Genomic DNA, 18299 nt, shown 5'->3' on the forward strand with positions numbered 1-18299 from the left:
GATCTGTGCAACACAAACTCCATATATAACTTGACGATTTTTGCTGTAAGCATTTCTCTATCAGTGTTTGGTGGAATGGGGTGCACCATTTGCTTGAGGAGGATGAACACATATGCTCCATTATCCGTTCATCCTTCCACCATTTCACCATTTCTTGTTATGTCACATTCTGGTCTCTTCACGACCCAAGGTATACCTTAGACGTGACATTGCGTACAAGATTTCGAGAGGCTCTATATAAGCCACCTAGCATATATTATGTAAGATAATAGAGTTTAAAAAGATTTAAACGACTAACTTCAAAACATAGAGTTCTATAAAATGAAGCAGAAATCTAAATTTAAAAATAGGTCTCAACGCCGTCTAGTATATAAGAAGTTCTTGGGGCGTAACTCGTACATCTAGTTCAAAAGTGAAATATAAAGAAACAATGAAGTAAAGGCTTGGTCCTTGGAATATGAGGACTCACTAATCTTCAATATTTTACTAATAGATCTTTCATCACGAAGATGCGGGATAGGAGCGTCAGACCCTACATTAGTGAAACAATATGCAAGAGTATGTGTTAGTACAAAGTATTAAACAGGAGCGGCTCAACCGTATTAGTGGCCTAAAGCAAAAATCAAACAGGGCTTTAAACTTAAATTGTTAATAACTTTTATAAAATTTATTTCTTCTAGTTTTCATCTGATAATATAACCATTCTTATATTAAATTTTTTTTCATTAGATATAGAATTCCAAATAATTTCTTCTAATAATCCCTCCATTTTCCATGAAATGTTTACACTTTTTCTACAAATAGTATTCAATATATGTTAAAAAATAATAACTGATAACCTATTAATATAAAAAAATGAGGCCTATTAAATTTGGGGGCCTAAGGTACGTATCTTTTTTTAACACTGTCAAGACGCCCCCGATATTAAAAATGATAGTCATGCATAAAAGCATGAAATCATGCTAATAAGACATTTTCATTATATGCAAAGATCAAATTAAAACGTTAGATAAGAAGTTAGAAAAAAACATAATAGTAATCATGATCAATGCAAATTCATCTTTTAAAACATATGAGATATACTTTAAAGGTAATCTTGGTTCATCATTGCAAAAAGTAGCCTTAACCGACATAGAGACCATGCGAGCTATAACATAGACCATCGATTTTTCCTACACTGAAAAGGGTTCTCCTACTTGCCAAGCTAGAACCATGAATCTGAGCTAAAGTGGATCCAGTAGCTAATTTATATCTAGACAATCATCCTATGGGGGCACATAGGTAAAGTATGTAGAGATTGCTGCTAGAAATCCGACCTCAACTCGGGAGAGCTTCCATCTCAATATCCTTTCGATACTAAGCATAAATCCTACAAAGTAGTTATTAATCTTTAACTACTAATAAAAATAACTTTAAAATTGTGGTCTCTAATCATTGATGACATATCCGAATATCATACTAATCAAGACCTAATTTAGGAAAATAGCCCGAATAACATTGAGGGAAATCTACATGTCATTCATGTCATGTGTCCAAGGTTCATAGAACATACATACACTTTCATCTATAAGCTTGCTTGTGTCACAAGCACACTTTCATGAACTTGCATTCTTTTCAATAATTCATAAACTTCATCATGTTTTCAAAGTTAAAGCATCTTCAAATTCATTTACATCAATTTCATAAAGAGAAGACTTGTATATTTTTATAAATTCATCTTTCATAGTCCATGACCCACATTATATCACCATAGCTTAGAAAACATGGGTTATGCATGAGTTCATGGAGATTTATCTTAAAAATATGCAGTTACTACAATTCGTGCATAAAAAGTCATAAAACAATCAATTACACATACATTGGAAAGAACCTATGACAATTGAACAAAGTCGTAACTTTGATTGGGAATCTAACTTTACAAAATTAGAGAATTTGAAAACACTATGGAAGAAAAGGTTCCATAGATGAAATTCCTAAAAAGGGCATGTATATATGAAAATAAGCATTAAACAACTGGCGTGAGTATACTGGTGGTTCCCCAATTCATTACGGAGGTCCTCATAAATTTTTTTGAGATTTTTTTTAGGTGCTCTGGGGCGCCAGGTCCATGAGCTATAACACGAAAAATGAGGATTTTGAGTAATTTCCTAAAAAAGGGCTTGTAAATGCTGAAATAAGCGTTAAAAATGGAGTGAGTAAAAGTGGTGGTTCCTCAACTCATTACGAAGGTCCTCATAAGTTTTTTTCAGAATAAACTTTGGGTGCTCCGAGAGCCAAATCCATGTGCAATAACACGCGAAAAATCAAATAGTTTAGGTAATTTCTAAAAAAGGGCTTGTAAACATAAAAATATGCATTAAAATGGTGTGAATATATGTGATAGTTCCCCAACTCATTATGGAGGTCTTTATAATTTTTTTTGTAAAATTTTTTTGGATGCTTCGGGGCGCCCTGGGCTATAACACACAAAAATTTGAGGATTTTGGGTTCTTAAAAAAAGGCCTATAAACACGAAAATAGGCATTAGAAGAGAGTGTGAGTATATGTGGTGGTTCCCCAACTCATTACGGAGGTACTCATAATGTTTTTTTGAGAAAATTCTTTTTCGTGCTCCGGGCGCCATATCAATGGGCAATAACACACGAAAAATGAGAATTTCGAGTAATTTCTAAAAAGGGCTTGTAAATGCAAAAATAAGCGTTCAAAATGGTCTGAGTATACGTGGTGGACTCATTACGGAGGTCTTAATAAGTTTTTTGAGAAAAATTTTTGGGTGCTCTGGTGCGTCAAATTCATGGGTTATAATACACGAAAATTAAAGATTTTAGGTAATTTAAAAAAAAAAGCACGTAAATACGAAAATAGTGTTAAAAAATGGTTTAATATACATGGTGATTTCCTAACTCATTATGGAGGTCCTCATAAAGTGTTTTCCATGGGCTATAATATGAAAAATCGAGAATTTTGGACAATTTTTTTAAAAAAAGCTTATAAATGCAGAAATAAGCGTTAAAAATGGTGTGAGTATATGTGGTGGTTCTCCAACTCATTACGGAGATCCTCATAATGTTTTTTTGAGAAAAAATATTTTTTGGGTGCCCTAGGTGCCAGATCCATGAGCTATAACACACGAAAAATTGAAGATTTTGAATTACTCATAAAAGGGCTTGTAAATGCGAAAATAGGCGTTAAAACTCATTTCATTATACGTGGTGGTTCCGCAACTCATGCAGAAGTCGTCATAAATTTTTTTCGGGTGCTTCGAGGAACCAGATTCATAGGCTATAACACATAAGAAATTTAGAATTTTGGACAATTCATTAAAAAAAGGCTTGTAAATGCGGAAATAGACGTTAAAAATAGTGTGAGTATACGTAGTGATTCCCCAACTCATTACGAAAATCCTTATAAATCTTTTTGAGAAACTTTTTGGGTGCTCCGAGACACTAGATCCATGGGCTATAACACAAAAAATCAAAATTTTTGGATAACTCCTAAAAAACGGCTTGTAAATGCAGAAATAGGTGTTAAAAATGGTGTGAGTATACATGGTGGTTCTCCAACTCATTACGGAGGTCCTCATAAATGAGGAAATTTATTTGGTGCTCCGAGGCGCCAGATCCATGAGTTATATAATACACAAAAAATTGAGGATTTTGGGTAATTTCTTAAAAGGGCTTGTGAATGTTGAAATAGGCGTTCAAAATAGGTGCTTAAAAATGGTGTGAGTATACGTGGCGGTTTCCCAACTCATAACGGAGGTTCTCATAAAATTTTTTGAGAAATTTCTTTTGGGTGTTGTGGACGCCAGATCCATAGGCTACAACACATAAAAAATTGAGGATTTTTGATAATTTCTAAAAAAATGCTTTTAATACGAAAATCAGGGACAAATAATTTCGTCATTTATAATTCATATTTCGTCAATAAAAATCTTGTGAGACGAAAAATAATTCGTCACTCAGTCGTCACTAAATGTGTGTCTCTAAACGTATATAAAGACGATTTAGTGATTCGTCGCTAAAAGTATTATATAAACTACAAAAAGAAAAATTGTCTCCAAATGCTTAAACATTTGTGAAAAATTTATTTATCGTAAAAAGTATATTTTTTTAGATAATAGTATGTTTTGTCATTAAATAAGTTATACTACCGATAAAATTATATTGTCGCTAATTATTTTTACTTCAATTCGTGACGATGTCAGTTCTCTAAATTTATATGTATTTCGTAGTTGAACAAAATCTAATTTCGTTACTAATGACTATATTTTATATACCAAAAATTATTTTGTTATTAAATGTATTAATTAGGGACAAACAACCTTAATGTTGAAAGTGAGGAGTGCTTACCATTTGGTCAACTCTCTCTTGTTTCTCATTAGTTTATTTTCTACTTCATTCACTTCATTCAAATATAACTTTTGTAGATATAATACATTGTATAATTATTTGTACACATACGCAAGTGCATGAAATTTGTCGCCCATAAATCACAATTAATTCAAATGTAGATTATATCTTAATTAAACTGTATATTTGTAACATATCTTTAAATATATTCAGTACCATGTCATTTTATTCAGTTATATTATAAATTTTAAAAATTATTTAGTCAATATAAATTTGTATAAAATTAAACTTTTGATTTTATTTTTAAAAAAATTAAATAATTGATTCAATTCGGTCGTTAAATCAATTGCTTAGGGAAAAAAAATCGATACTCAGAACTATAGTACTTCATCATAATATATTTGAAATCCTAGGTTGTTTATTTCTTTCATTGGTGCTTTTATTTTTTAGTTTATTTCGATTTTCACACTGATGAAAAGTTAATAGAAATTCATGAAGTATTTCGTGCTTTTACAAAGTCTAAGTTTGTAAGTCGATGTTATCTCTGTATAGTCGATCTATGCGCGTTTGTGGAATTACTATTAAATATCTACATATTTTAAACAGAAGCAAATAGATCGACTTAGTCTATGCAATTTACCAGTCACAAATCATTAGACACGCACAAATTAGCACCAAGAGTTGAGAAATTATTTTTTCTATCGTCTTTCTCGATAAAAGTGTGTCAAATAAAAAATAAAAGTGTTAAACCAACATATATCAATGATCTAGTGGAAGAACCGTACCCCACTCACGATACCTATAACCTAGATTGTATTTTTAAAATAATGCATTTTGTGATTGTGCAATTTAAGAGAAATCATGAATTGAACTTTTTCATTTTTACAAAGTGAACCGAATTCGTTGGTTTTAATATTTTTTCTTGCCAATTAACGAAAGGATTCTGTGTATTTCTTATGAAGCATTTATATTATTCTTTTTGTAAGTTGTCACTTATATTATGAATAATTGTAGCCAAAAAAATTATATTTAGCTATGAATTTATTTCATAGCAAATAGTTGAATTATTCACTACAAATTTTAAGTTAGCGCTATTTAACACCTTACATATTTTATGACAATTTTTTTGTTGTCACTAAATCACAGATTGATTAGAGACAGTAAAATATTTTTCACCAATTATTTATTGTATTAGTTACGAAATAAATATCATAATTAAAGCTAAATTCTTATAGCTAAAACTTATAACATTTAACTACGAACTCTAATTTGTCGATATTGTTACATCATATTTTTTTTAGATGAAATTATTTTGGGTCCAATAATTAATAAATTTTAAGATAAAAAATAATTTTTCATGAATTAGAACATTATTAGTGACAAAATAATGTGTCACCGATAACTTTAAATTCCTGACTAACACTACTTAACAAATGGCGTCAATTAATTATTTGGTGGGAAAAATTAGTAGACAAAACTTTGCTACAGATTTTATGTTTCATCACTAAAAGTGTTTCTCTCATATATTTAAGTACAAAAAGTAAATTTTGTCACTGAAAGCATACAATCGGTGTCAAATTTTATGTTGTATCGAATAATTTCATAGCTATATAATCAATAAAATTTTAAGACAAATTTTTTGTCATGAATTAGATACATTATTAGTGACGAAATAATGTGTCACCGATAACTTTAAATTTGTGACTAACAGTAATTAACAAATGATGCCAATTAATTTTTTTGGTGGGAAATTTTTGTAGACGAACTTTGCCACGAATTTTTATGTTTCGTCACTAGAAGTATGTGTCTTACATATTTAAGCACAAAAATAATTTTTGTCACTAAAAGCGAACAATTAATGACGAATTTGATGTCGTAGCTAATAATTTCGTAGCTATACATCATATTTTTTGTAGTAATGGAGTGAGTATACGTGGTGGTTTCCCAACTTATTACGAAAGTCCTGTAAACTTTTTTGAGAAATATTTTATGGGTACTTTGGGGCGGCATATCCATGAGCTTTAATACACGAAAATTTAGAATTTTGGATAATTCCTAAATAGGGCATGTAAATGCAGAAATAGGCGTTATGGTGTGAGTATATGTGGTGGTTCCCCAACTCATTACGGAGGTCAGGGGCGTAGCTACCGTTTGGCTAGGGTGTCTAGACACCCTTCGTCAGAAAATTACGCTGTATTTATAAGCAAAATAATAGTTTAAATGATTAAATAACATATTTTGGACACCCTTGAAAAACAATAAAATTTTTCTAGCTTAGTGGTTTCAGTTGTTCAACTCTTATTAAGTTCTTTGCAACTTGCAGTGCGCGGGTTCTATTCCCGTTATTTGACTTTGATTTTTTTTCTTTTCAGTAAAAATTTAAATAAAATTTAAAAATAATTATTTAATTTAAAGTTAATAAGCAAATCCTATTCTTTTCATTAAAATTTAAATAAAATTTAAAAGTAATTATTTAATTTAAAGTTAATAAGCAAATCCTATTTATTTATTCCACAAAAGCTATTAAAAGTGAAATACTTTATATAAATTTCTTTTAATATAACTCGTTTGGTTCTATTTTTTATTTTTCATTTCTCGTTGCTCGTCATCAGAGGTTTGTGAAATCTTAAAGCATAAACGTGATTTCACTCTAAACTGAAATATCTCTCTTTTTCTTTGTTGGTTCACTTCCTATCAGATAAACGTGAACAATAAAGCTAAATATTATGTTGTTTGATTTTAAAATTTTTGGTATATTTTGATTAAAAAGATTAATCATTAATGTTATGTAGTTTGATTTACAAAAATTTAAGTACACCGCTCTTTAATTTTTTTTACGAGTTATGAAATTTTTGGACACCCTACGTAAAATTTCTGGCTACGCCACTGACGGAGGTCCTCAAATAGCTTTTTGAGAAAATATTTTTTGGGTGCTCCGGGCGCTAGATCAATGGGCTATAACACATAAAATATTGAGGATTTTATGTTACTCCTAAAGAAGGGTTTGTAAATGCAGAAATAAGCGTTAAAATAGGTTGAGCATACGTGGTGGTTTCTTAACTCATTACGGAGGTCCTCATGAATTTATTTGAGAATCTTTGTGGTGCTCCAGGGCTCCACATTAATGGGCTATTATACACAAAAAAATCAAAAGTTTTGGGTAATTCCTAAAAAGGTGTCTGTAGATGCATAAATAGACATTAAAACTGGTATGAGTATAGGTGGTGGTTCCTCAACTCATTATAAAAGTCCTCATAATGTTTTTAGAGAAATTTTTATGGGTTCTTTGGGCGCTAGTTCCACGGGCTATAACACAGGAAAAATTGAGAATTTTGGGTAATTCCTGATAAAGGGCTTTTAAATGCGGAAATAGGCTTTAAAAATGATGTGAATATACGTGGTGGTTCTCTAACTCATTATGGAGGTCCTCATAATTTTTTTGAGAAACTGTTTTCGGGTGCTTTGAAGCGCTATTCCATCGGCCATAACACACGGAATATCGAGGATTTTGGGTAATTTCTTAAAAAGGGTCTTTAAATGCAAAAAAATGCTTTAAAAATGGTGTGTGTACACGTGATGACCGTTCACCAACTCATGACGAAGGCCCTCATAAAATTATTTTAGAAAACAATTTTGGTTGCTCTGTACGCCAAATCAATGGAGCTATAACACATTAAAAAATATCAAGGATTTTGGATAATTTTTAAAAAATGGCTTGTAAATGCGGGATTAGACGGTAAAAAAATTGTGTGAGTATATGTGGTGATTCCCCAACTAATTATGGAGGTCCTCATAATTTTTTTGAGGATAATTTTTTGGGTGCTCCGAGGCACCTGATCCATGAGCTATATAATGTACAAAAAATCGAGGATTTTGAGTGATTCCTAAAAAAGGACTTGTAAATGCTGCAATAGGCGTTCAAAAAACGGTGTGACTATACATGGTGGTTTACCGACTTATTATTGAGGTCCGTAATAAAGTTTTTTTGAGAAAAAAAATTTAGGTGCTCTGGGTGCTAGCTCAATAGGCTATCACACGAAAAATCGACGATTTTGAATAATTTCTAAAAATAGGCTTGTAAATGCGAAAATAGACATTAAAAATGATGTGAGTTTACATGGTGTTTCTCCAACTTATCACGGAGGTGCTTATAAATTTTCTTGAGAAATAGTTTTTGGGTGCTTTGGTGCGCCGGATCCATGAGCTATACATGCAAAAAATTAAGGATTTTTGGGTATTTCCTAAAAAAGGGACTGTAAATGCGGAAATAGGCGTTAAGAAAATGGTGTGAGGATAAGTGGTGGTTTTCTAACTCATTACAAAGTTTCTAAGTAAGTTTTATGAGAAAAAAAGTTTTAGGTGCTCCGAGGCGCCAGATTTATGGGCTATAACACACAAAAAATTGAGGATTTTGAGTGTAATTCCTTAAAAAGGCTAGTAAAATGCGAAAATAGGCGTTAAACAAATGGTGTTAGTATACGTGGTGGTTCCCCAACTCATTACGGAGGTTTGAGAAAAAAAATAATCGATTCTTAATTCATTGGCTATAACACACGAAGAATCGAGGATTTGGGTAATCTGTAAAAAAAGGTCTATAAATAGAGAAATAGGCGTTAAAATAGTATGAATATATGTGGTGGTTTCCCAAATCATCCCACAAAGTTTTGAAAAAATTGGATGTTCTGAGGCGCCAAATCCATGGGGCTATAAGACAAGAAAAAATTGAGAATTTTGGATAATTCTTAAAAAGGGCATGTAAATACGAAAATAGGCGTTAAAAAATTGTATGAGTATACATGGTGGTTCCCCAACTCATTAGACTGTTTTTGAGAAAAAAATATTTGTGCTCCGGAGCGCCAGCTAATATCCATGAAAAATCGAGAAATTTAAATTATTAGATTTGCTCAGCTGTCGTGCCCATTTTCTCGGTTTCCTTCATGGATCCTTGAGTCCTACATCACCTGCATCATACAATTCTGGGTGCAGTGCCCTACAATTGTGTTCATCAAGCCCTTGTAGACAAACCATATTATATTGAACCTTGGTTTAGTTTGATTCCACATTTTTTCCAATAAATATAAAATATAAATAGTATGAACGAATCATCCTGTCTTCAGATATAGAAAAAATGTAGTATATATATACCCCTTAACACATAAAAGAAATGTTGGTGTATATATGTACCATGAATTATNTTTTTCCAAACAATTAGAATCATTAGTATCCTCAATACCGAGTAGATTTGACTCGAAAACAACCCGTAAACATGAATCAAATCAACACTCATCTAACAAGAATTCAACAATGTTCTTCTAAGAATTCACTTTTTATCATTCAACCTACTCAAAATCGCTGAATTTAAACAAGCTGGTGTGTGGGTGAACTAACCCAACACGAAAAGATCTCACATATCTTTATATGGATCACCTCCGACGAAATCCACTCGCAAACCTTTGGCGTTCTTGGCGAACTCTTGGCTTTTCTCACTTTCCTTCTTCTTTTCTCTCTTCTCCAAGCCCTAAGCGTGATTTTTGATTTTCTAAAACTGAACTAAACCTAGTTTTTACCCCAATAAACCCCTTAAAATGAAATTGGATATTAATTGGTGAAAAGACTAGTTTGCCCTTCCTTAAATCCGGATTGAGACTTTCCTTACTTCTACAGCCCAACTTTGGATAGGCATATCTCCCTCATACGATATCGAAAATGCGCAAACTTGGCGGCGTTGGAAAGATCTCACTACAAAAAAACCCCAAATTGCCAACAAATTTTACTAACAACTTAAGTTGGTTTGTATTCTACTAACAAATTATCAATATATTTCTATCTAAATTATATTTTAAAATTTAATAACGAAATTCTAACAGATTACCAACCAAAATCATACTAAGTATTTTATTTGGTAAATATGACGGGAAAAAAATGGTGCCAAATTTAGCAACATTCTATCAATGGATTACCAACTGAAATTTTATTGACGTACAACTTTTGTTGATAATATTACCAACGAAATATATATCGTTTGGCAAATATGACCAAAAAATTATATAATTTAATAACATATTACCAATGAATTACTAACCATACATTTACCAACGACTGAATTCTGTTGCTAAATTTACCAACCAAATATAAATATATTGGTAAATAGTAATGAAATGTAATTTGTTGGTGAACTTGACAATCAATATCCAATTAGTTGGAAATTTTGCCGAAGAATAAAGATTGTAGTTTGTAAATTACTCACATCATTAGAATAGTTGGTAAAATTTACCAACATACTAATTGTTAGTTGGTAATATTACATATGAATGTTTAGTTGAATAGTAACTATTACCAAATGTGATAAAAATATATTGGTAAATGATTAATTACTAACTTATATTTGATAATTTATCAATTGAAGTTAAATTTTTTGGTAAATTAACATCTAGTGTTGAGGCTTTCATATTTAGTTTGTGTCGTTAGACGTTTTAACTTTTAAATTTTAGTTAAAACGTGCCTTTGGTCAATATTTTTTTAAACGTGCTCAAATTAAAACTATGTCAGTGTTATTAGTTTCGAAAGGTAATTTTAAATCTAACAGGAAGGTTGGTTTAAGTTTTGAGGCTTTCATTTTTTGTTTGTGCCGTTAGGTGTTTAAATCTTATGTTTTGGTCAATATTTTTGTGAACATGCTCAGATGAGAATCTCGTCAGCGTCATTAACTTCAAAGGTCATTTTTATCTAATACGATTGTTGGTTCGGATATTGAGGCTTTCATTATTAGTGTGTGCACTTAGGCGTTAAAATGGTATGAATATATGTGGTGGTTTCCCAAATCATCACACAAAGTTTTAAAAAAATTGGGTGTTCTGAGGCGCCAAATCCATGGGTCTATAAGACAAGAAAAAATCGAGAATTTTGGATAATTCCTAAAAAAGGCATGTAAATACGAAAATAAGCGTTAAAAAATTGTGTGAATATACATGGTGGTTCCCTAACTCATTAGACTGTTCTTTGAGAAAAAAATATTTGTGCTCCGGGGCACCAGCTAATATTTATGAAAAATGGAGAAATTTGGATAATATGATTTGTTCAGCTGCCGTGCCAATTTTCTCGGTTTCCTTTATTGGATCCTTGAGTCCTACATCACCTGCATCATACAATTCTGGGTGCAGTGCCCTACAATTTTGTTCATCAAGCCCTTGTAGACAAACCATATTATATTGACACATTTTTTCCAATAAATATAAATATATATAGTATGAATGAATCATCCTGTCTTCAGATATAGAAAAATTGTAGTATATATATACCCCTTAGCACATAAAAAAAATGTTGGTGTATATATGTACCATGAATTATATATATATAGGTTAATTAGCCCATGAATAAATACATGTGTCACTCTAATTAATACTAACTAAGCTCCTAGTTAATCTTAGTTTTTGAAATGGAAACCTGAAAATATGAGTTTTCTAAATTGTGATTTTTAGAATATGAAATTGCGTTTGGACATACGTTTTGCTTGAAAAAATTTAAGTTTTCTAAGTGGAGTCAAGTTCCAAAAAACCCAAAAAAAAACTATTTTCAAATCAAATTTTGAAAATCTAAACACATATATGAAGATAAATTTTTAAAAAACTACTCCCAAAATATATGAAGAAACGTCAACATAGTAATGAAACAAATATAAAATGGACTCAACATACACCTTCAACACGTATACCAAAAAAGGTACTAGTCACCTTAAACAAAGCTAGGTTGAGTGAACTCTTCACTTTTGATACCGCACCAATGTTGGATTCTCCAAAAAATACTTTACTTTCGAAGAATCCAACACGTACCGACTGATATTTTTGAAAAGTTCAAATAACATGGCGCATTAAAAGAGTGATGATGCATCCACATATATTTTTAACCACATAATGACAATGCATGCAAGAAAATTAGGTCTCAAAANATTGATATTTTTGAAAAGTTCAAATAACATGGCGCATTAAAAGAGTGATCATGCATCCACATATATTTTTAACCACATAATGACAATGCATGCAAGAAAATTAGGTCTCAAAAGTCTTAATTAAAAATAAAAAGAGTTGAAAGCACATAAGTTTTTCAAGTAGCAGCACAAGTCACAAAGTTGAAAATTATTCAAGCAAAGTACTTCAAAATGATGAAATTGAAGCAAAGCATGTTTATTTCAAAGGAGCTCTGTGAGGAATTCCCTTCCTCTTGCGCTTCCTCTTCGTCTCAACAGGCTTTTCCCGCTTGGCTTCCACCTACAAATTCCATCACACCATATGTTATTCGAAAAATATTTATATATACTGACATTATAGAGATATAATATTCCTGTTATTTCAATTTAAATGTCTCTTTAAAGTATTTCCCCCCTATATTTAGGCTAAAAAACTCAAATCCAATACAATAATAACCACTTCTCAATAATATTAATAAAGATTCCCAAAAATAAACATAACTGAAATGGTAAAACTCCAAACATATAGAAATATTGAAAGTAAGACTAGGGATTGGTTGTGGAAGAAGGGAGATGAGAAAATACAGATACTTCAGAAGGGAGATGACGGAAACTAGACTTTTCACACAACAATTTAGCTTTATATGATACACTTCCATTTTTTGTCAATTCCAAAATTAATGATACATTGCGATATATCTACTAACACTTCAGCTTTAAAATACTCATTTCACTTTTAATGAGTGATTTTTAGCAACACAAGTATCTATGATTTATTTTGACCATAAATTTTAAGTCTTTCTTTCTTAAAATCTATGTAAAGTTAGACAATATCACATAAATTGAGATGGAGGGAGTACGTTTACGTTTTTTCGATTTCAACATTCTATTTAGGATTGTACAACAACAACATACCAAATAAAATCCCTCTCTATTTCTTAAACTATGTGCCCGATCAAACATAATTTCCAAAATTTAATTTCAAAAATATATTTAAAAATAAAATAAAAATCATCGCGAAACAATCACTTAATTTGAAACGGAGAGAATAATATGTACCTGGCAAGCAATGCAACAGAAGCGGAACTGTTCAGGGTCATTCAATCTCCTTTTGCAAGTGTAGCAAGTAGGGTCTCCAACAATTAGAGAGCCAGATCCACTATGTGGCAGCGGATTCAAAGCAACTACCCATTTCTTGTTGCATTTGTATGGCTGCACATAGCAAATTATATATATCTCATCACTAACACATATACACTACAATAACATATTCAGTCAAATCCTAATTAGGTGAGGTATGAAAAGGGTAATAATGTACACATACTTTACTACTATCTCCTGGAGATAGAGAAATTATTTTCGAACTAATATACAAATACTAATTATATAAAAACAAGAAGAATTGCAAATTGTTGTATGAGCAAAATAATCAATCATTGTGCAACCGATAGAAAATAGTGTATACAGATCTACCCACTATAAAGTTATATATGATTAAAGTTCAGATGCTTTTTATATGGAGTCCAAATAAAAATAGCTAAACTTTAATGTATGTGCATTAGTGAATGAATTTAGGCAAACATAACAAAATCAACCATATGTTTCTTAAGTTTTAACAAAAATAAAATAAAATTGAACTTCAGCCATTTTGTTCTTCAAATAAAGGGGTAGACTTGTAAATTTTCACCCACAAAATGACTTAATTAGTGGGTCCAAACATGGATGAGACTAGTAAAATGCTTGTTTTTAGGGTAGAGACCCCAGAAACTTAATACTGATTTTATGAATTTATCGTTGCTTGAAACAAAATATTACAAAAAGAAGTACAAATTTTATATATGTAAAAATCTCAATTGTTATATTAATAAATAATATTTTTATAATAACATCCAAAATAATATAGTATAAACAAATGACTACATTTTATGAACTATTACTATATCAATTTAAATTTACCTGAATTTTGGTACAGTCAATATATTTCTCCATCTCATCAAGAGGAACAACATCTTTGTAAACATGTCTATAAATCTGGAGTAAGTCATGCTCATTGTGTTCGCTTGTAGCAATGCAATTCCTGCATAAATCTGAATCACATGTGATACAATACTTGTTCAGCTCATTCTTTTGAAGTTCATCATGTACCAAACATGTCCCAAAGAATGTCTTCTTCAAAAATGGCCCTAGCCATGCTGGCATATCCCTACTAAGAGTTTCCAATTTTCCCTACAAATATAATCATTATAATAATAGATTATGATATTTCATTGATCTAATTGAATTACATCATTTTTCAAAATAGTAAACTCACCTGAAGTAATATTATCATCAAATATACATATTTGTGATACATATTTTTACAAGAAAATAAAAAGCACTTATCAACCTAATTATCTATTCAAGAAAGCTTTCTTATTATTTGAACAGTAAATTTATATTATGTCATCAAATATACATACATGTCATCAAATATACATACATCAAAAAAAGTTATGAAGAAAAGAAAATACTTATCAAACTAATTATCAATTAAGTGTACTCTCATCCAACGATTGTTTGATCAGGAACTTTAATGAACTTTAATTTAAAGTAATTCTATCAAGGCTTGTTTAGGAATGAATCAAATCCATTCAATTTTTAGCTAGTTGAAAGTTTAATTTTTTAGGAGAAACTAATACTTCACTTCTTTGTAGTTGACTAAGTTCTAAGAACATCTACATACATTTTATATATAATAATAATCAGAAATGTATGTTAAGATTTTCTTGACTCTTTCATGAGTTTTTTTTTTTTAGGATAAAATATTAAATGATGAGAAACTTTTAGTGGAACACAAAAGAGAAACATTTTCACAACTTTTTGAGTTAATGAAAATATGCATCTCAATAATTAGAAATGAACAAAAAAACATGAAAATGATAGTCTCTAACATACTTGGAAGTTGGTTTGTAGCAAATAGGAAGTTTGTTTGACATGGTTAGGAGTGTTGTTGAAGTATAACTAGTGGCTCAGATCAATACATAGTCCAAATAGAAGCTCACATCAAGTCCATGAACCGAGTTCAAAGAAAGAACTCAACAAAGACATAGAAAATATGGTTTTACAGGATGATTTAGGGCAAAATATAGTCGCATTCTAATGTGAAAAGAAGTAGAATAAACATGAACTAGAATACAAAACCGTTAGAAGTTTGCATATTCTAGACTCCATTAGAGGAAAAAAAAATGTACATGACGCAAAATAGAATATAGTTAAAACTACAAAATCAGTATATGTTTGATTTTACGATACAGACAAGCCAATAAAGCATAAGACGACTCCCCTTTCCCTTAAATATATATCTAACATGAAAAAGTTATCAAAATTAAAATATTTAACTGTTAAATAAATCAAGTATAGCCTATAATTAGAAAACATCAAGTCTCTCGTAAAATCAAGTCTGGAAAACTTTGTAATATGTTATCATTTTCTAGATGTCCACAAAGATAAATTGTTTAAAACAAGATGATGTAATTAATTAAGTCCCAAAAAATTTTATTAATTAATTTTTATAATAATAAGACATAACACAGCTTTACAAAGTAGATCCAAATTCAATTTCTTCAACAATCGTTACATTTTATACAAATCACTTAAGAGGCTATCACACATAGTCAGTCCACTGTTTTAAAAGGCGGGGCGTGAGGCGAAACATTTTATACAGTACGTGGTGAAACGTAAGCCTCAAGACACGAGATGTAAGTCTCATAGATCTACCAGGCATAGTCCATGTGTATTCAGTTTTATAGTTTTATTACTGATAAAATAAGCAAAAGTAAACTTTTCAATGATTTTACAAATGAATTTTTATAAATAACCTATAATATATAGAAATTATATTATGATTTTAATTTGAGATAAGTATTAGTAATCAATAATGAAGAAAAATGTATGATAATTACTGTTTGAGAAATCGTTACATTATAATAAAAAATATGATTTTTAAAGCAAAAAAATTAACTAAAAATGTTCGTCCTAGGTTTTTACGCCGCCCAGGACTTACGTTATGCTCGAGGCTTACGCCTCAAAATTTAAAACTTACACTCTTATAAATCTAGGTCTTTAATTTATGGCCTGGCGAATTTTTGATATGCGCCGTCCCGAGACTCGCCCCAAAAACGTCTTTGAAAACACGGGTCAATCCCATGAAATTTCATCAACAATCAAAGGGAAAAAAATAATTTTCTACTTCCTTTTTGAAATGGAAATGAATGAATAAAATAGTAAAACTTAAATCTCACACAAAGCATAGATAAACAATCAATTTTGAATAAATTAAAATTCCAATTATAAGATACTTGCATCTTGAATATTAAAACTAACAAAAAAGTTATATAATTGAAAATCAATAATGGCACATATATGTATAACGTATATACCTGTTCCTTTGTTCCAAAAGATAACGAATCAGAGCTATTCATTTTCCCCCCCATTTTTTCCTCTCTAGAGCGTTTCATTTTTCTGAAAATGGTATTTGAAGAAGACACATAAAACTACTAGTAGGATTTTATATTGCTAGTATATGTTCCCTCAAAGTGTACTAAATTGTCAAGAAGTAATAAAGACAATTGTTTTAGTCAAATATTTTTTTAGAGGAACATAATGACAAATGGACCCTCGGTTCTCTAACTGTCCGTTATATTACAAGAGACAATGGAGATATGTTCGATGAGAAAGTGTGGAACATTTCTTCCAATTTTGCCCTTACGATGAGAAGCGGTGAATTCAAGACAGATTTTTGAGTTGGTAAAACCAGAAATTTTGAGGTCAAATTTTATGTATGTAATGGACAATATTTTCATTTCATTTTGGTTGTGAAATAGTGTGAACATAGAAAGATTTTGAAACTCTATGAAATTTTTTCCCCTTTCTATTCAAGTCCTCCATTTAAAGTTTTTCTCCAAAACAATCCTATAGGTAAAGTCAAGCTTTCTCACTTTAAAGTTTCTCCAAGTAAGGCATTTGCACACATATTTAGGATTTATCCATGTATGAGGTAATTAGATTTAGTAAAATTGAAATCAAGGCAAATTATTAATTTTGTGTTTTAATTTTTTATTTTTACTAAAAAGGGAATGATAATAAAAGGAAGAGGTAAATCATTGATTTTCTCTTTATATGTCACGCCCTGAGCCTACACTCTGGGGAGATTGTTCTCCGAAGATCATTGTTGACCTCAAGCGGACCCTTGGCCTAACTTACTTACTCAGCAGAAGACTTAAACACAATAAATAACTTAAAAGTAATAATTAGCCAAAATGGCAACCCTGTCTTAGTCGATTACAAGTGAAAGGAAAAAACTAAATAAAACTAATACTATCTGTCTACGAAACCTCTAAAATAAAGAGGGATATTGGGACAAGACGCCCAATCATTCTAACAACTGAAAACTAAAACAAATAACTGAATGATAAAGATGTCCTCCGGAATGAAGGGAGACTCACCAACTATCTCTGAGCTGCTCACTGGATCAACGGTGCGCCGAATGCCAATCCTAGTTACCTGCGTTTGCATTATGATATGATGCAGGCCAAATGACATCAGTACATTGGATGTACGAGTATGCCAGTGGGAATGCTAAACAACTTAAGCTTGAAAAAGAGTAAGAAGGAAAACTTTCCTTGGCTCTGCTCAACTCATGAATAACAAACTCATTTCAATATAATGCAATTTAAAAGCAAGTGCAATATAAAGAAAAGTTGTTTAAAAACATGTGGTAAACTCTGAATGTATACAAGGATACAATTAAATTTGAGATGTATGTAAAAATACAAATAAACTAATGTATATAAACAAATGCATTTAACTTCTATGGGAGTTTCTCTAATCGACAACTATCACTTACGAGCAATAGTGATTATATAATTATCTACCTCACGCTGCCAGCGCATCCTATACCCGGCCAAAGGTACAAGACTTGAACTACCTAATGGATCCACTAGTCT

General features: G+C 30.8%; 1 protein-coding gene across 1 annotated transcript; it reads right to left on the reverse strand.

The window, feature by feature from the left end:
• Positions 1-12417: 12417 nt before the first annotated feature.
• Positions 12418-16856, reverse strand: LOC107025672. The gene is made up of 4 exons (XM_015226433.2): positions 16734-16856; positions 14272-14541; positions 13375-13527; positions 12418-12616 (listed from the first exon to the last, which is right to left on the reverse strand). The coding sequence occupies exons 1-4, from the start codon at positions 16809-16811 to the stop codon at positions 12533-12535; spliced, it is 585 nt and encodes a 194-aa protein (XP_015081919.2). The 5' UTR covers positions 16812-16856; the 3' UTR covers positions 12418-12532.
• Positions 16857-18299: the final 1443 nt, after the last annotated feature.

Source organism: Solanum pennellii, chromosome 7, assembly GCF_001406875.1.
Source record: "Solanum pennellii chromosome 7, SPENNV200".
NCBI lineage: Eukaryota > Viridiplantae > Streptophyta > Magnoliopsida > Solanales > Solanaceae > Solanum > Solanum pennellii.